The sequence below is a fragment of the Rutidosis leptorrhynchoides genome, chromosome 10, assembly GCF_046630445.1.
Source record: "Rutidosis leptorrhynchoides isolate AG116_Rl617_1_P2 chromosome 10, CSIRO_AGI_Rlap_v1, whole genome shotgun sequence".
Lineage (NCBI taxonomy): Eukaryota > Viridiplantae > Streptophyta > Magnoliopsida > Asterales > Asteraceae > Rutidosis > Rutidosis leptorrhynchoides.
The window spans coordinates 332868873-332889835 of NC_092342.1; the positions used below are offsets into that span (position 1 = coordinate 332868873).

The 20963-nt window shown below is 35.4% G+C and overlaps 3 protein-coding genes across 3 annotated transcripts; all 3 read left to right on the top strand.

The window, feature by feature from the left end:
- Positions 1–2193: 2193 nt before the first annotated feature.
- On the top strand, positions 2194–2999 carry LOC139871363 (26S proteasome non-ATPase regulatory subunit 4 homolog). The gene is made up of 4 exons (XM_071859081.1): positions 2194–2275; positions 2359–2472; positions 2624–2732; positions 2860–2999. The coding sequence occupies exons 1-4, from the start codon at positions 2264–2266 to the stop codon at positions 2997–2999; spliced, it is 375 nt and encodes a 124-aa protein (XP_071715182.1). The 5' UTR covers positions 2194–2263.
- Positions 3000–3091: 92 nt separating this feature from the next.
- On the top strand, positions 3092–4039 carry LOC139873602 (uncharacterized). Its single transcript, XM_071861538.1, has 2 exons — positions 3092–3320; positions 3439–4039. Exons 1-2 carry the CDS (start codon positions 3100–3102, stop codon positions 3761–3763), a joined length of 546 nt encoding a protein of 181 aa, XP_071717639.1. The 5' UTR covers positions 3092–3099; the 3' UTR covers positions 3764–4039.
- Positions 4040–15431: 11392 nt separating this feature from the next.
- LOC139873607 (histone H4) lies at positions 15432–15897 on the top strand. Its single transcript, XM_071861544.1, has one exon. The coding sequence runs from the start codon at positions 15471–15473 to the stop codon at positions 15780–15782; it is 312 nt and encodes a 103-aa protein (XP_071717645.1). The 5' UTR covers positions 15432–15470; the 3' UTR covers positions 15783–15897.
- Positions 15898–20963: the final 5066 nt, after the last annotated feature.

The window sequence follows — 20963 nt, forward strand, 5'->3', positions numbered from 1 at the left end:
TTTAGATTATCATTATTTGATAATCTACGTAAAGCTTTTTTAAAACCTTTATCTATGAAATAAAGGTTATGGTTTGTTTTAAAAATGAATGCAGTCTTTGAAAAACGTCTCATATAGAGGTCAAAACCTCGCAACGAAATCAATTAATATGGAACGTTTTTAATCAATAAGAACGGGACATTTCATTTATTTCTCAGATAGGGGAAGGATTGTCTACATCTCACCTCCCCCATACACCACTCATGTGGTATTGGGTTTTGTTGTTGTTGTTGTTGTTGTTGATTAAAAGTTGGTGAAAGACAAGAAACTTTAAGGATAAAACTTGAATCATAATATTGAGTGGTAATTTGGATATGAATGAAAGTATTTTGATTATGAGATTTTGATAAACATTAGTGATTTACTAAACACAATAATGAAGATAATCTTTTGATAAATATGAATAAGTAAATACTAAGATGAAAAGTTTATGATTATGGAAAATATAAAGATTTTGTTTAAGAATGAAAAGTATTCTGATTAAGATATTATTATGATAAGATGATAATGATGATTCTAAATTAATAAGATTTCAATTTAGATTAAGTAAAAGATAAGATAAAAGTGAAATAACTTAAAAGAGGATAAAACTTATCTAACTTATTAACTAATATAATATTCAAAATATGACACGCCTAATACTATAATACTAAATAAACGGTGATAATATTATATAAGATAACACTATAACTTATAAACTTATATTATAACACCCTAATTTAACTAAGTATAATAATACATATGATATATAATATTAAACGTGTTATATTCCTATACACACATTCGAAAGTTATAAAGAAACTATAATCACAAACGGATAACGTATGACTTTCATGAGTCTCACCGCTACTTATGGTCATGGATGGTGTCTAGGTTGCCAGTTGGGATATGGTTGTGGATCTCGAATGTCACGACTTAAAGTCGGATCAAGAGTCCTTGCCCCCGGTTACATCTGGCTATCCATTGACTTACTTGATAGCAACGAGGATCATTTGAGTTATACAACATCTAAACTTTGAGAATGGTTAGTATTGAAAACTCTTAAAAGAACACCTATATATATATATATATATATATATATATATATATATATATATATATATATATATATATATATATATATATATATATATATATATATATGAACATATATATCAAACACATAACTATAATGATGATGATGATGATGATGACCATGATGATCCAACTAACTTAAACCTAATGATGATAGGTTGACAACTTTGGACGACCACTGCTATTTGCTATCACACGGTTACTGTGCTCATAAGGTGAGTCATAGCCCCATCTTTTTAACTATTTTATAAACTGTTTTCGGGGTGAGAATACATGTCTTTTCTGTTTTACAAGTAGGCACAAGTACTAAACTTACATTCTATGCTGAGTTATAACCGAAAATCCCTTAGCTTTGGTAACTAGTAACTATCAGTTTATGAACTGGTAGGTGCGAATAGGTGTATATGGATTCATAGGGCTTGACATCCCCGTCCGTCCGGGTTAAAAACTAACCTAAACTTAACGGGCGTATACTATTTGAGGTGGTACATTTTGGTTAGGTGTACATAACAACAGGGGTACTAAACAAATGTTAAGGTTTAGTTACCGACTTACCGAGTGCTCAAACTTATAGAATCTTTTATTATTTTTAAAGGTGCTTGTGAGCATGAAAACGAAATCTTGTGGTCTATACTCTACACTTTATACTAATTAAACCTATGATTCACTCAACCTTCGTGTTGACGTTTTTAGCATGTTATTCTCAGGTAATCTACTTTAGCTATGCTTCCGCAATAGATGAAATGTTAGAGGTCAAGCATGGAAACTAAAAATTAAAGCATATAGAGTACGAAGACTGGACTTTGACCTTTGGTAATACAGCACGTCATAGCTTCATTTTGACGGGGTATTACAGCTCGTCATATGAAACCGCAGACTGCTTACTGACAAGGTTGTGAACATTTTGATTGGGTCGTACCTCCAAACACACCATATTTGAACATAATAATTGAAAATGGAATAAGCTTAGGGGCTGTTTTGTAATTCTTTGATTTCACAAGGGGTAAACAAAAACTGCTCACGGATACATACATAACTACATAATAATCCGACGTTAAGTTTTTTCCATTCCCAATTTATCGTGGATTAGGGTTTATATAGGGTTTATAATTTTGGAACGTTTGGTCAAATTCATTCCCAATTCGAAACCATGGAGGCTCCGGTATCGTTTTCTACCTTCCTTTATTTTGTTATGTTGTCTCTCTAAATATTGATGTAATCAAACTTGTTCGGTTGATATTCTAGGAGGCGATTATGATCTGTATCGACAGTTCTCAATGGATGAATCGCTTGGATAGATTCTATTGGTATACGCTTCAACTTAATTGTGTTCGATCGTATTGTGTAGCTAAATTCAAGGTGTTTATTTATCTATTTATGTATTATTCTATAGTTTGGGTTTACAACTAATTGTGTTGGTATATTATTTATTATTATTTAAATTAGGTAAACAAGTGATTGATTGCGGTGTTGACATATCACCAAAAATGTTGAAATTGTTTTGTTACAGTCTAATCCGAAGAATGCTATAGGCATACTGAAAATGGGTACTCGATCAGAAAGACAAAAGAATATACGACCTACTAGTGATCTTGATCAAATCCTGGATTTCCTTGAAAGTTGGCTTTCTACTTTCCCTGTTTTATATGTAGTATATTTAATTAATATCACCATTCACCAATCATTAATTAATCTCCAATTGTAGGGTAGGATTATTTATTTATTCAATTTCATCTTGTTTCTTAGATAATCGAGTAAGTGGTGGTGGGTTGAGTTTTTTCTGTGGGCTACAAAATTGCTGGTATATACTTCAGCAGTTGTATCCAAGAAACCAGAAAAGGATACTTATGTTTACTGGAGGGTATGTATTTGTTGATTTTGCTTAAATGTTTCAGCTTACTACTTTTTTCATGTAATAATAATAATAATGTATGTTATGTGTTTGCTCTTGCCTGCCTGCCTGCCAGCCCTGCAGATTATTTCACAATGGTAGGTGCGGGGACGTATGGGAACAAGTTAAAAGAAATGGGTATAGCAGTTGATGTTGTCAACTTCTGTGTAAAGGGAGTGAAAGCTGGAGATTGGAAAGGTCGAGAATGGATGAGGGGGCTTGATAAATTTGTTGAAGCTGTTAATAATAATAACAACAGCTGCATTAAACACATTAAAGCTAATTCTTTGACACGTCCATGTCACATCCTATCCAGGTATATATATATTAATATATATACATCTTGCTTGCTTATATATTTGATATCACTATTACTATAGTTTCGTGTGTGTGTGTGTGTGTGTGTTTTGATAAAAAGTGTGTACTACTGTCAGCGATCCAGAAATCATCTCTAGGGATTTACTGGAAGAAGCGGAGAGAGAAATCAATAAAGATCTGAAGGGGAAGAATCATGTTGAATCTGTTTTTAAAATACCACAGGTATTGAAATTTGATGATGTTTATGATCATTACTCCCTGGAACTTGACAACAGATGTAAAGCATTATCATCACCAGATAATAATGATAAGAAGAAGGTGAAGTTGGGTAAAAGAAAGATGGTTGCTAGAAACTCATATGTAGCATCAAGGAGGCGAACCAAAGCTTGCCTGATGATATTAAGCAAAAAACATAGGTTTTGGTACCGGTCAATAACTTGATTTTATTTTTTTTTAAGTATAAAGTCACCAAAGTTGTAATTGAGGGTGAAAACAGAGTGAAAAGTGTAGTTTTGTGATTACAACAACATGCTTTTGATCAAGTGCCGATTTGTTAGAAATTATAATCAATAGAACCGAACTCAATAGGAGTTATACTCAACTAAACATAAAAACATGTGTACTCTTATCATCTTGTAATAGGACATGCATGCGTAGGTATAATATATAAGTTGTATCCTACAACATTCATGATGTAATTCTATGGAATACTTTGATTAATGCTAATGCTTATACAACTTCTCACATAGTGCTAATGGTAAGGAAATCCCTCCAAAAAGAAAATACATCCATGACTTTTCACTTTTGTGTAACGTACTAATACATGAAGTAACTACAATTCTTTTCACCTACCCAATTTTTTTTCCTTAATTTTTTTTTTATGTGCTGTGTAGCTATCATCAACCTCTATGTGATCAAATTTTTGTCATTAACAACTTAACATGTTTAGTTTCTATTACGGCCTATACAACAGTGTATGTTTTCCCATACAGTGCGCATCGAAACATACACACCCCAATGTACCCATTGAGTCACATATAGAGGAGGCAACCAAAACAAGTAGGTTGAGTCACGTAGGGTAACAAACGAAAGTAAAACCTATAAATTTGAATAGACTAGTGTCAACTCCTTGAAATACATGTCTCCCAGTTGACTTATACCCAGAAAACTGAAAAATAAAACCAGATCAACCCATATTTTCTAGTGTGGGTCATTTTTGCCACCTCTAGGCTTACACAAACTCGAAGTTCAGTTTAAATAAAAATTCAAAAAAGAAGAGAAACACAAAGCGAAAATCAAATATTGAGTTTGGTTTCTGTTTGAATCAATGCGAAAACCGTTTTTTTATTTTCAGTTTTGTTTTGTTTAAACTTTTTCCAATTGGTTCGGTATTCGTATTAAAAGGTTTAGAAGCAAGTATTAAACAACCCTAAAAGTGGCGTGTTTCTCACTTGCAGCTTTGGTTAATAGGTTTGTTATCCGGTTCTAAAACTTGTACATTTTTAGTTTAGGGATTTTCGTTTGCGATACGATATGGTTAGGTACCTATAACGGTCTTATCTCTATTTGTGTGGGTACTAAACACCGATTTTAACTCTATTCTTGTTAGCATGTGAATGATGTTTATGAAAAGTTTAACGATGGTTAGACTGATGGAATATTCGTGTAAGATTTGTTAACCGTAAGGACCATCAACGCAAAATAAGTAAGTTCGATAACAAATCGGTAACTTCGTGTAAATTTTTTTTTTTTTTCTCAAAAGGAGTGAACTTAAATAATAAAGGCTCTTGCTTATAAAAAAAAATAAACGTCAAGAAAACTTATAACCAAGAACCGATATCGACAATCCGCACAACCAGAGAACATACGAGAACTAAACCAACATAGCATAAAAATTATCTAGAGATGAGCGAGCCAAACAAAAACAAGGGCACAACAAACCAATAGACATACGAACCGCGCCAAACCTAACCCTTCCAAACGCAAAACCATAAGATATACCAAAGCAATATTTAACCCATTCCGGCTAGCGGTCACAAGTATAAGTACAAACTCTAAACCCTTAGTGGTGTGCGTGTTACCTATCGACTGTTTTCTCTTATGACACATTTCGTGCAGACCCATATCACGATGTAGAAATCGGGGTGGCTTAAGTCAATCTCCGAACTTAAACTATGTGTTGGTCCGTGTAACAACCCTGATTTTTCCGTTACTTTCGTTAACCTTCCGTTAGTTTATTTAACGGCGATTATTTAATTTTTATGCGTTTACGTGTATTAAATGCGTACTTGATCTTCGGAGGGTTTTAATAATTGATATGGGTTGATATTGACTCAAATAAATATTTCGGATAATGAAATACGATAAAAACGATACGATTTTGATAAAAGCTTTTTGAGCAACGAAACGCTCGGGTTTATTTTAATAATTAATTTTATTAATTATTAACTTTTTAAAATATTTAATTTATTGGGTTTTTAATAAATTAGACAATTGGTTGCGTTTAACGATCGGGTTAGCGTTTCGGGCCTTCGGTACGACTAAACGACACTTAAAACGGACCACGATTACACGGAATTGCAAAACGAGAGCCCGGGAACCCATCCCAAGTGGGCCACGGCCGACCCCACTCCCCACCCCCTTTTATTTTAATTTTTGCAAGTTAAGGGACTTATTTGTATTTAGTATTAATTAAACCCTAATATAAATACATGTAGTAAACCTAATTTTGGCATAAACCCTCACAAAAATAAATCACCAGGTGACTGCTCTCTTCTCCCCTGCCCATTCGTCGATCACCATCACCATAACCCTAACCTTCAATTTTCAATTTTTGATAAAACCTTGAACACGAAAGTTGCAATTCTCGATCTCCTCTACGCGTTGATATAATTCTTTTAGCGATCTAAGGTATATTTACATAAACCCTAATCTTTAAAATCAGATTTTTGTTAAGGTTTCATGGATTAGGTTGTCTATTGCTCAAGTCTTGATGTTTGATGAATACTAGATGCGATAAATTGCTCGTTGTGATTGTTTAATGCAAAAACTGAATTGTTTATTGTGTGATCAGTAAATTTTGGTTTTTCAAATGTTAATTATGATGTTATAATCATATTCCTTGCGAAAAACTATTGAGTTTAGGCTTTGGATTCGCTTGATTTCGTTTCCGTATGATTAAGTTATGTCGATTTGAATTATCGTTGTGTTTTTATTGCTTGATCAGAAATATAGTATTGATACAAAACGAATAGGTATGTGAGACTTATACCACTGGAAATATAATTTAAAAACACTCAAGTTAGACTAGGATATCATGTCGTTTGCTTATGTATAGCCCGAGATATGCTAGAATTAGTGTAAAAGTAGTTTTATACAGCACTTGCATGAAAATAACCCTGTATGATAAAATGTCTTAACTTCTGTGATTAAAGATTTGCATATTTGAAAAGTAGACAAAAAGTACTTCATCTTTCATGTAGATATCATAGGCTAATTGTATCTAGATCTTCGGATAATCGTATGCGAATGTGACTAACTAAATGAGAATTGAATCTGTAAATTGCACACGATTTTGTACTCTGTGGATTTTGTATATTGTTTGAGCATGTATGCTTCTGGAAAATGAAATTTAACATGATATGTGACTTATTGTTAGTTTATGTTAATCTCTGAAACCTTATGCATTGGGCACAATAGAGCCATACTTTATGTGAATTCTGATATGAGCTGAAAACTGAATGTTCAAATTGCACGAATAAACTGTACCAATTGGCTAAACAAAAGTGGCTAGATTTTTTATGTGTATTACTTTGATTTGTAATTGAACCACGGCCACTGTTCTTGTATCAATTTCATGTTCCTAACTCCGGTTATAGCCAAAATGAAATCAGTGCGCGGTCAGAAACTGACTTGGCAAACCCCAAATGTATCAATTCTGATTCCTGACTTTTAATTGTCGTATGAGTCCCTGGCCAGACTTTTTGGAATCAATTTTTAGTATATTTATGATATGGAGTTTGTCATAATTACTTGAATTTTTTACTATGAGATAATGTGCTAAGTATGCTACGTGTTCATGAATTTTGTACATGACGATAAACTGAAATTGTGAAAATGATCATTCATGACCTAAAACGTATTGTTTGACTTAGGTTTGACATGTTGACTAATATTTGACATGAACCTACTGATGTTGACTTTAGTTGACCACATTGACCAAGTTTGACTTTCGGTTTGACTTCGGTTGACTTTGTTTGACTTGCATGATATAGTTGACTTTTACTTTGAAACGCGTCGAGTCGAGCAATAAGACAACGTACACTATGAAACCACACTTATATAATATGCATATATTGACCCATCTACATACGTATACTTAGGTTACATTACTCGGGTCTAAACCGTACAAGTCATTTGTCTTTCATTCCGAGCTTATTCAAAGGTGAGTCTACAGTCCCGCTTTTTACATGTTTTCAGGGATGAGAATACACGCTGTTATATTTACATTTTCAATTAATTTTATATTGACATGAGTACTACACATATGCATATTGAGTTTGTTCAAAAAGCCTCTAGCTTGAATACTTTTAATACCATCGGTGTAAGCACAATTTAGATGGACGGATCCGTTAGGTTGACAACCTCACCCACTATAAAAGCAGTGGTGCATTTATTTTGAACATTAAATACATTTGAACAAGTGTATAACATTTTAGGAGGTAAAGGCGGGTATAGTGGTTTCTATACTCGGGTTAATGCTAGTATTCAGATGCTTAGTGTATGCAGCGATAGAATATCGTGGTCAAGGAAATTAAACTATTTTTCTGATAACTGTTTTTTTTAGATACTATACAACGATATTTAAACTGTGGTTTACGGGCAAACGAGATAAAACCTGACAGGGTGTTGTCTACAAATGATTGAAATTTGACATGGTAGTGTCAACAAACTTTTGAAACGAGAAAAGTGTTGTCTAAAAACTTTAACATTAAACTCTGGTGGTCTTTCACTAGTAAACGTTTTTGAAATGTTATTTCTTAAACATACTGTATTGTTTACCTAAAACCTGTAGATTCACTCAACATTAATGTTGACCCGTTTTGCGTGTTTTATTTTCAGGTATTAATTGCTTCCGCTGTAGAATATTGCTGTTACGTAGAAGTCAAGCCAAGCACTGGGATCAGAGTTAACATTCCGTTAAAGGGATTTGACGGGGTGTTACATTTGGTATCAGAGCTTTGGCTATAGGGAACTAGGATACATTAGTGTGTCTAACCGTATGGCGCATTAGTGAAGTCTAGTCTATAGCTGTGTGTCTTGGATGACTTTTATACACCATACCTGCACTATTTGCTTCACAATGCTACATGTAAGGCTACGCATTACACCACATACATATATGCCTTATACCATACAACATGGACTTGGACTAAATATACTATATCACGAAACACATACGTACACACGAAGCCAGATTTAACTAAATTAAGTTGACTACGCTATCTTGAATTTATGGAGTGATGTCGAATGGTTATGTGAGATAGCGTAATGTAATGAACGGGATTACATTATGGTGACTCATATAGAAGTTCCGACATCGCAAAATAAGGAATTGGGAGCGAGTCAAGTAGGTTACTTGGATAAACACCGTTGTGAACACAAACTGTATGACCTTAAATATGAGTAGAGACTTACACTGTGCAAACTAATTGTTATTATAACTTATAAGTAACTTGTAAGCATGACACCACTCCTCACCACTCGACACTTCCTGCCACCACCGATCACCACCCGTCACTACAAAGACACTACTTAAACATACTCATCATCTCATACCACTACTCAGTACCGTTTATTGCTGCTAACTACTACTCAACGCCGCCTCTCACTGCTAGTCATTACTGATCAGTACTTCTCACTACTTGTCATTACTAAATACTACTTACTACTACCCCTTACTACTTGCTACTACTCAATACTACTCATTACTGCTTACTACTACTAAGTAATACTCGACACTACCAACACCTCCGCGTTTTACTAATCGCTAACGTGCATCACAACTCATTTATGATACGTCTTTAAAGGAGGAATTCCTGATAACCGCCCGCACAATACGTAGTAGATATTGTCCACTCGATTACCAACTTACCCATCATTCAGCCATCCGCCGTCCATGATTTTGTTTTCCAACACGAGCCTACCGACTGAAGACCATTATGCCTTATTGGGTGCATTAGAGTACATATGCATATACTTATGATGTGAGCATGCTATCTAACAACTTATACATCACTACTATCATCACTGCTTATCACAACCCATCGCTACTTATCGCTAACGCCACCACTCATTGCTACTAGTAATACTACCCGTTACCATATCCCTCATCATTTTGTTTTAACATACTATTCTTAAGCGACAATCATTTTCATTATACCCACAAACATTACCAACCAACTTTGAACACATCGACGCGAACTACACATCAACTGTTTTCCCGCGAGACACACATGCCTTGGAGATTGTACTAACCCTTTTCGATTAAATATCAATTTTGTTTGAGTTGCCATTACACCTTGTTCATTTTCGTTTTCCATGAAATTCGTCACGTCCTCACTCATCAACCATAATGTTTATATATGCTGTCAACACCGGTGCTGAGAGAAGCCTTACGCTAGAGAAGTTTGGTCGCAACGTTTATAACCTTGTACCTTCCTTAGACAAGGTGTACTCTATAGAACTATTAAACTAGGAAGTTTTAACCTCGTGGTTGAAACAAACTGGTTATCTGACGATACAACCGAGGCAGCTATGACCTGAGGACTATTCGAATTCCTTCCACCGACGATAATAGTGTACGAAGAAGAGATCATTACACCGTCATGTTACACTAATTACTCGAAGGTCCAGAAGTACAGGAGATGAGAATGTCTCGCAATACTGGCACATGTGAGTAAAGATGAGCCGACATTTAAGAGACCCGAATATTCCCAACTATTAGATATTGTCCTGAGGTTACACATACACCCCACCGTGAAGTCGAATTTCGGATTGTTTTGGTGCCAGCAGCTGCACCCGTTACGCGTACAATATACGCATTTGCACCTTTAGAACTACAAGAGCTTCCCATAGTGAAGAACATGATGGTTGTAATGCCCTAAATTGTGACATGTACTAGAAGGTGTGTCACATAACCACGAATTCCCAAGTTGGAGCTCCAGTCTTGTTTGTTAGGAAGAAGGATGGGTCGATGAGATTGTGTATCGACTACAGAGAATTGAACAAGTTGACAATCAAGAATCGGTATTCGCTACCGAGGATTGATGACTTATTTGATCAACTACAGGGATCTAGTTCTTATTCGAAGATTGATTTGAGATCCGGGTATCACCAATTGAGAGTCAAAGGAGCTGATGTCCCGAAGATAGCGTTTAGAACACGTTATGAACATTATAGTTTACAGTGATGTCGTTTGGTTTGATGAACGCACCAGCAGTATTCATGGACCTCGTGAACCATGTGTGTAAGCCATACCTAGATAAATTCGTCATTGTGTTCATTGATGATATATTGGTGTACTCCAAGAACATAGAAGAGCACGAACAGCATCTACGCTCGATATTGACTATGCTTAGAGAAGAGCAGTTGTATGCAGAGTTCTCTAAGTGTGACTTTTGGTTACCAGAAGTGCAATTTCTTGGCCATGTTGTAGGGGCCAATGGAATACAGGTCGATCCAGCAAAGATTGAGTCGGTTAAGAATTGGGAAACTCCAAAGGCGCCAACCCAGATTAGGCAATTTTTAGGTCTAGCTGGTTACTACCGGAGATTCGTCGAAGGATTTTCTAAGATTGCCCGACCATTAACTGCGTTGACTCATAAGGGTAAGAAGTTTGAGTGGTCAGAACCGCAAGAGACTGCATTTCAGTTGTGGAAGGAGAAGTTAACAAATGCACCAGTATTGTCTCTACCCGAGGGAAGTGAAGATTTTGTTGTTTATTGTGATGTCTTACGTCAAGGAATGGGTTGCGAACTTATGCAACGAAACAAAGTTATTGCTTATGGATCGCGTCAGTTAAAGATTCACGAGCAGAACTACACTACGCACGACCTTGAGTTAGGAGCTGTTGTCTTTGCACTTAAAATGTGGAGACACTACCTGTTAGGAACCAAGTTCACTATCTTCACTGACCATAAGAGTTTACAGCACATATTCGATCAGAAGCAGCTCAACATGAGACAACGACGTTGGATGGAACTACTTAATGATTATAACTACGAACTTCAATACCATCCGGGCAAGGCGAATGTTGTGGCAAATGCTCTAAGCAGAAAAGAGCGAGAGAAACCTCTTAGGGTTAAAGCACTTAACATAGTTGTCCGTACGAATCTCACATCACAAATCCGTGAAGCACAACAAGAAGCTATGAAACAAGAAAATGTCGATGTTGAAATTCTTAGATGAATGGATAAGAAGTTTGACATCAAGGAGAACGGAACACGGTACTTTGCTAACTAAATTTGGGTACCAAAGTTTGGTGGATTGAGAGAACTAGTGTTGGAGGAAGCACACAAGTCGAGATACTCAATTCATTCGGGATCAAATAAGATGTACCAGGATTTGAAGGCATTTTATTGGTGGCCAAATTTGAAAGCTGATATTGCTACCTATGTTGGGAAGTGCTTGACTTGCGCTAAAGTCAAGGCTGAACATCAGAAGCCATCAGGATTATTATCTCCACCAGAGATTCCCCAGTAGAAGTGGGAAGGTATTTCCATGGACTTCATTACTAAACTACCAAGAACGGCTGGAGGTCACGATACTATTTGGGTTATCGTGGATCGTCTCACTAAGTTCGCACACTTCTTACCAATCAGAGAAACTGATAAAATGGAGAAGTTGGCTCAGATCTACATTAAGGAAGTCGTCTCTAGGCATGGAGTGCCTATATCCATTATATCCGACCGCGACGGCATATTTACTTACAGGTTTTGGCAATCATTGCAAAAAGCAATGGGGACCCGTTTAGATATGAGTACAGCATATCACCCCCAGACGGATGGCCAGAGCGAACGAACTATTCAGACTTTTGAGGACATGTTGAGAGTGTGTGTCATTGATTTCGAAAACGGATGGGATAAGTATTTACCACTAGCTGAGTTCTCATACAATAACAGCTACCATGCGAGTATTAAAGCTGCACCTTTCGAGGCATTGTATGGAAGGAAGTGTAGAACTCCCGTTTGTTAGAGCGAGTTGGGAGATAGTCAGTTGACAGGTCCTGAGATTATTCAGGAGACAACTGAGAAAGTTCTACAGATTCAGGAACGATTAAGAACGACTCGAAGTCGTCAAAAGAGTTACGTCGATGTTAGACAGAAGGACATAGAGTTCCAAGTTGGTGACAAGGTTATGCTTAAGGTATCACCTTGGAAGGGTGTTGTACGATTTGGGGAAACGAGGTAAACTGAGTCCTAGATATGTTGGACCGTTTGAGATAACTGAAAGAGATGGACCAGTAGCTTACAGATTGGAACTGCCACAAGCACTCAGCGGTATTCATGACGTTTTCCATGTATCCAATCTAAAGAAGTGCCTAGCCGATGATAATTTGATTATTCCTTTAGAGGAACTACGTATCGATGACAAACTTCATTTCATTGAGGAGTCTGTTGAAATCTTGGGCCGTGAGGTCAAACAGTTGAAGCAGAGCAGAATTCCTATCGTTAAGGTTCGGTGGAACTCGAGAAGAGGACCAGAGTTCACGTAGGAGCGTGAAGACCAGATGAGGCTGAAATATCCGCAACTGTTTCCCGAGGAAACTACTTCAGCGAACGATCACTAAAATTTCGGGACGAAATTTTCAATAACAGGTGGGTAATGTAACAACCCTGATTTTTTCGTTACTTTCGTTAACCTTCCGTTAGTTTATTTAAAGGCAATTATTTAACTTTTATGCGTTTACGTGTATTAAATGCGTACTTGATCTTCGGAGGGTTTTAATAAGTGATATGAGTTGATATTGATTCAAATAAATATTTCGGATAATGAAATACGATAAAAACGATACGATTTTGATAAAAGCTTTTTGAGCAACGAAACGCTCGGGTTTATTTTAATAATTAATTTTATTAATTATTAACTTTTTAAAATATTTAATTTATTGGGTTTTTAATAAATTAGACAATTGGTTTCGTTTAACGATCGGGTTAGCGTTTCGGGCCTTCGGTACGACTAAATGACACTTAAAACGGACCACGATTACACGGAATTGCAAAACGAGAGCCCGGGAACCCATCCCAAGTGGGCCACGGCCGACCCCACTCCCCACCCCCTTTTATTTTAATTTTTGCAATAAAAGGGACTTATTTGTATTTAGTATTAATTAAACCCTAATATAAATACATGTAGTAAACCTAATTTTGGCATAAACCCTCACAAAAAGAAATCACCAGGCGACTGCTCTCTTCTCCCCTGCCTATTCGTCGATCACCATCACCATAACCCTAACCTTCAATTTTCAATTTTTGATAAAACCTTGAACACGAAAGTTGCAATTCTCGATCTCCTCTACGCGTTGATATAATTCTCTTAGCGATCTAAGGTATATTTACATAAACCCTAATCTTTAAAATTAGATTTTTGTCAAGGTTTCATGGATTAGGTTGTCTATTGCTCAAGTCTTGATGTTTGATGAATACTAGATGCGATAAATTGCTCGTTGTGATTGTTTAATGCAAAAACCGAATTGTTTATTGTGTGATCAGTAAATTTTGGTTTTTCAAATGTTAATTATGATGTTATAATCAGATTCCTTGAGAAAAACTATTGAGTTTAGCCTTTAGATTCGCTTGATTTCGTTTTCGTATGATTAAGTTATGTCAATTTGAATTATCGTTGTGTTTTTGTTGCTTGATCAGAAATCTGGTATTGATACAAAATGAATTGGAATGTGAGACTTATACCACTGGAAAGATAATTTAAAAACACTCAAGTTAGACTAGGATATCATGTCGTTTGCTTATGTATAGCCCGAGATATGCTAGAATTAGTGTAAAAGTAGTTTTATACAGCATTTGCATGAAAATAACCCTGTATGATAAAATGTGTTAACTTCTGTGATTAAAACTTTGCATATTTGAAAATTAGACAAGAATTAATTCATCTTTCATATAGATATCATAGGCTAATTGTATCTAGATCTTCGGATAATCGTATGCGAATGTGACTAGCTAAATGAGAATCGAATCTGTAAATTGCACACGATTTTGTACTCTGTGGATTTTGTATATTGTTTGAGCATGTATGCTTCTGGAAAATGAAACTTAACATGATATGTGACTTATTTTTAGTTTATGTTAATCTCTGAAACCTTATGCATTGGGCACAATAGAGCCATACTTTATGTGAATTCTGATTTGAGCTGAAAACTGAATGTTCAACTTGCACGAATAAACTTTACCAATTGGCTAAACAAAAGTGGCTAGATTTTTGATATGTATTACTTTGATTTGTTCTTGAACCATGGCCACTGGTCTTGTATCAATTTCATGTTCCTAACTCCGGTTATAGCCAAAATGAAATCAGTGCGCGGTCAGAAACTGACTTGACTACATATTAAAAACACAATTTCATTCCTGCCATGAAGTATCCACCCATGACACCTTTCCCATATCGTTTGGGGGGGTAAAGGGGAGGGGGTTTTACTTGGCCGTGCCCTTGGATCGGTTTCAAGGTTTCCTCCCGGGCAGCGATGGGGGCGGGGTTATTATCGCTGCATCGACATAGTCAAAACGGGAGATGACTGCAACGGGTGATTTAGTCCCCATCGGGTGATCCTAATCGTTGTTAAAAAAAATCGCTGTTAAAAAAAAATTAGTCCTAAAGGAATTTGAACTACTCACGTGTCGGTCGCATGTTGCAACTAAAAAACCAATCCGGGAATTAGCAATCAACCAATAAAAACACTTTACAAATTAAACACGGATTCCCATCGAACGGTTGTCCTTTTCTCTTTCTCTCCGCCATCCAACGGTTCAGAACACACAAGCAGCCGTATATAACCACACAAACCGCACTCATTTTTAAACAACAAAAACTTCAAATCTAATTCAATTTTCCAGTGAGAAATTAAAAGCTAAAAATGTCAGGAAGAGGAAAAGGAGGAAAGGGATTAGGAAAGGGTGGAGCAAAACGACATCGTAAAGTTCTCCGTGACAACATTCAAGGTATTACTAAACCTGCCATCCGTCGATTGGCCAGACGTGGTGGGGTGAAACGTATCAGCGGTCTGATTTACGAAGAGACACGTGGCGTTTTGAAGATCTTTCTAGAGAATGTGATTCGTGACGCAGTTACTTACACTGAGCATGCTAGACGGAAAACGGTAACGGCGATGGATGTCGTTTATGCTTTGAAGCGTCAAGGACGTACTCTTTATGGATTTGGTGGTTAATTTGTTGATCTACTGTTTCTAGGGTTTTCGATTTAAAAGTTAGGGTTAACGTTTTTATCTTTCCGTCTGTTAGTGTCTATTTAAGTATTTGTATTTATGTTAGAATGTACTTGTTGAAGCAATTAATATAATACTGATTTCGCTTTATTGAATTTGCTTGTGTGATTTGTCCGTTGAAATGTAATTCATTATTTTATAAATTGGATTAGGTTATAGTTTGATTTACTATTCAACTTCGATCCATTCATTTCTAGCTCACTTACTTACATATTTCGTTAAATTAAGCACTTAAATAGGTTATTCAATGTCTCCATTTCTTCATGTTAGCTGATCAGTCATATATTGTAATTGGAACATTAATTCAGTGTTGTTGAATTTGATGCTATGACATATGTTTTGTATACTTTTAATCTCATACACGTGTAGGTGTTATTTTTGGTTAATCTTTTTGTGAGTTTCAATTTATAATGGGGCAGAGTAGATCCTAATTTTTGATGCTCAATGTTATTTATTTTGATTTGTGTTTCTATTGTAAGTTTGAAAATATTTGAAGTTTGATAAGTTAACAATTATGTGTGTTTCTAATTCTATATTGTAAACTGGTGTATATATAATAGACAAAGTTGTGATTTGTGAACATTAAAATTGGCCTGCTGTATTCATCCATCAATTACAAGTGCTATAGCATAATTGTGTACGGTATGCTAGATTACAATCGATTATCTGTTTGGTAATTCAATTGTTCCCTATTATTTTGTTCCCTAGAAATTAGTAATTCATCTACTTCCCATTATTTTAGAATTCATTTGTATCAAGTGCAGTATACTAAAAATGTATAGAATTCATTTCATAGGTAACATAAGGTGAAATAGTGCGAGTAGATGATGTATTGTTTCGGTTTTTGCATTGTGATTGTATCGTTGAACAAGTGATTAATAACTAATTTCTTTACCCGTTAAACATCGGTTCTTCGATCAAGTTTTTAATGACTTTCTAGTTATTGTACCTTTGTTTTTCTTTGGGAAAGTTATATACTTACGACTCGTGGAATCGGTACAGTTGAATGATATGTTTTAGGTTTTAAGCGAATATAAATGACCAAGTCGCATTGTTTAGATTAGGTTGAAAATTAGATACACAAAAAACACATAATGAAAATGCAAGTGCGAAAATAGAATATAGTAAGAAAATATATTAAAGTACAAGTAACTATAAGCATGTTCATAAAATTACTCGAGTATATTGAATAAATAGTACTTACTCCGTCCCACTTAAATTGTCCACATTTCCTTTTTGTGACGTCCCATTGCAAGTGTCCACTTTGCGTTTCAACCAATCAGAAGAGGTTATTCTGGAGAGAGAAAATTTCTGATTGGTAGAGAATGAAGTTAGTGGGATTTCCTAAAACTGTGTGAAAAAAGTAAGTGGACACTTATAATGAAACGGAGGGAGTACTAAATAGTAATCATTACCTTCAAATGTAGTTAAATAGATAATTGTAGACCTAAACAACTCTAAAAAATATTGGTGAATCAACATCTTTCGTACGTATACGCTGGCACACAAATGTAATCGAGGGAGTTTGAAGATATCTTGGGCCACTAATCAATCCGTCCAATATATGGCCTGCCTTTTTAAAGTGAAAAAAACTGCTTGGGCCTGATTATCAACAATTTGGAACTATCAGGCCCATGGACGAAATTCTATTTTTCAATTGGATTGGATTATATTTCGATAGGGTCTAGCTTCAACATTAATAAATTAGCGATCTACTTCGTGTACAAAACTATACTATCAAAAACATTAATTAATATTGACTAATATCTTGTTCATTGATCTTTCAATCAAAGGCATTGATTGAATCTTTGATTATGGTTATTGTTTAATATGGTTTGCCGATTGATGATTATTATTATTATTATTATCTTTTAACAATAAACAATTGTTAATTCAACGGTATATATCATAGAAGGAAGATGATTCTCACACACACTTTTTTGATCCTCACACACCAATTTAAAGAAATAGAGTATTATTAGAAGAGTAAAAGGTTAAAATAGGTGTGTGAGGATAAAAAGGGTGTGTTAGAATCATGCCCCATCATAGAAATGTAATTATGATCAATATTTTATGTGTGTGGCTTGGGTGGCCTGGTACAAGAATATGAATATTTTATGTGTGTGGCCTGCGTAGTACAAGAATATGGCTAAATTTATGTTACTGTAATAATCCTAATTAATCAAAATTATTTTTTTATAAATTAAAAGTCTTGAGTGCATGCATATTTTTAACGATACATGATTTCTTTATATACACGACAGATTAATTACACAATCAATATATAACTCCAAATCACACACATAAACACACTTATTACATTGTGTGAAAATGACTGTCAATTGTGATGATCAAGAACTAGAAGCACTCGAGACACTTTCACTCACCGATTTCCCCTTGACAGAAGCTCAAGATTCCAGTTTTCAACATCATCTCCATCAAAATCCATTATCGTTTGCTAACGAAGATTTATTCGAGTTCTTTAAACGCGAACCGTGTGGTTTTATAGAACATGTTACGTCACATGCAGAAGATATAATCTCCAATGGAAAACTCGTTCCTATAAGCGATCTAACTCAAACTCGTAACACGAAACAGGTTCATGAAAGGCGGTCTGAGTCAACAATCAGCCACTCTTTGGATTGCAAGAAGTTAAGTAGGAAATCAAAGATGAATCATGAATCAACGGCCCAGATGCATGGTAATAGTTTGAGTAGTAAGTCTTCTTCATCAAGATGGAATGATCTTAAGCTTGGGCCGTTAACGTTAAGGGTCCCACAAGAGATGGAGCTTAAGGATATAAGGAACCGGCAGAATGTCCTAAATACAACGTCAAAATCTTTGTTTCCTAATGTCGAGTTAAATGATTGTTTTTCGGTTACTGATGTTGGTGATCATCAACGGAAAACTTCATGGGGAGTGCTTGGAATTCTTAGTTGTAAGAGTTCCGTTAGCGTTGCCCGATGCCGCTAAGTACTTAATAAGTTGATGTACAAGTTTAAATAATTTGACATGTCGGTGTCCTGTTCGTCTTGTATTTTTCTCACAGTACCATATCGAGCACAAAGATGTAGTTATCTATCTATCTATATGTATCTATCTATCTATCTATCTATCTATCTATACATCCTTATAAATCAAGGGAGTGAGTCTGACATGTCAGCTCCTCCTTAATCCTCTCATTAACTTGCTGATGTGTAATTTTATCATTGGTCCACATTTAAAATACTAATGACATGTTAATCCGCGTTGTCCAAAATTCAATAAATAAAAACCCCAAATCAGTTTTTAAAACGATTCGCAATTAGGGTTCCACAATAATTCACATTTTTCTCCCAGGCAACCCTAATCTTTCTTCTACTACGTCTGCATCCATCTCCTGCAAACCCAATACTTCGATTGATTAAACCGGAAATCACAATCAAACCCAATACTATGTTATTCACGATCGAGGCATCCGATAATCATCATCGATTAACCGTCCGAATCATCGAATAAACGGAGTGAATAATCATCGACTTGCAGACTTGCAGGTATTTTTTTTTGGATATAATAATCAATTCTTCATCTTTTTGATTTCGAGTACTTATTGTTTTTTTTTTTTTTTTTTTTTTTGTAATCAATTTTAGTTGTTTTTGTAGTTGTCTTTTTAGTTGGTTTTTATAATCAATGTGTGTGTGTATAGATTGGTATTTGTAGTATTTTTATAATCAATTTTAGTTGGATTTTATTTGTATGTATAGACATGTGTGTGTACAATTTAATTTTTCAATTTGTGTGCATGTGTATAGATTGCAATTTGTTAACCAGTTAAGATAAGGTTCCATTTAGTATTCATCAAAAAATTTATATAATGATGTTGTACATGGTGTTTGTCGATCATCTAACCCATCATGTGTAGTTTTGATACATCTTTGTGTTTTTTCTTTGTCAAATTCTGATGTGTGTTTTTATTGTGTTGTACAAATAATTTCTTAATTAGCCTCCCGTTATGGTTGTCTAACCAGGTGTGCTTGCTACAATGGATGCTTCATTGAGAGAGCCCAGTACGTTTCTCCTACATTGTGTGGTTGGTGGTCGATCTGTTCTCCCATGGCTTACTTGTACAACTTGAATCACAAGGTTAGTTTATACTTTTATTTATTGGTTACAACAACAACAACAATAACAATAACCAATCCCACACATGCGAGGTATGGGGAGGTGAGATGTAGACAATCCTTCCTCTACCGTAGCGTATAAGAGAAGTCGTTTCTCTAACCATGAGTCAAAAAAAAAAAATCTCCACCCATAGAAGGAGAAAGTCATCCCTCTCTACTCCAGGGCAGAGAGATTGCTTCCGTGAGGACCTCCGGCCTTTAAAAAAAACCTTTTAAATAAATAAACAGAAAAGAAAATGAGACTCCATGGAAATGGTAAGATCAAATTTCCACGAGTTTTAAAGCCTGCCTGAAAATCAATTTAGGCTCTAAGCGGCAGTCAAGTCGCCATAAATCGACGCTTGTTGTTGCCTCAGAAAATAGATCCAAAAAAAACCTTGTGGACAGGAACTCGAAAGGCATACCAGGTGAAAGTAGTTGCGCGAGCAAAGAGTCAACCACCCGTAACAAACCAAAACACCACTTATGCACCTTTATTGGTTCTAAATCTTTTTTGTAGACATCGTTGGTGTAGAAAAGAACATGGAAGCAAGAATTTCACAGATTATTAAAGAAGGGTTGACAAAATTACAGTGTAAAGTAGACGGTCGAAGCAACGAATCGGGTTTGTTAGTAAATTTTTTACATGTTATGGTAAATGTTCGATGTTTTTTCTATGTCTTTTACATCAATCGGTTTATCGTAAAGGATTTTACGATAAATCCATGATTCGTTACGAATACAAACCTCAAAGTTGCACACAACTGAATAAGTGAATCCCTGTTTTTAATTGCAGATGTGAAAAGGAGATGTTGGAAAAATGTGTGGAGGTATGGATTATTAGATATTGTACGTTGCGTTCGATAGTTTTGGGAGGAAAGAAGATACAGTAATATTAACATAACAGAATAAATAAACCAAGATGATCTCTTGACATAAATGGTTGTCAAAATGATTCATTTTTTGTTCAAACAATTTACTTTCT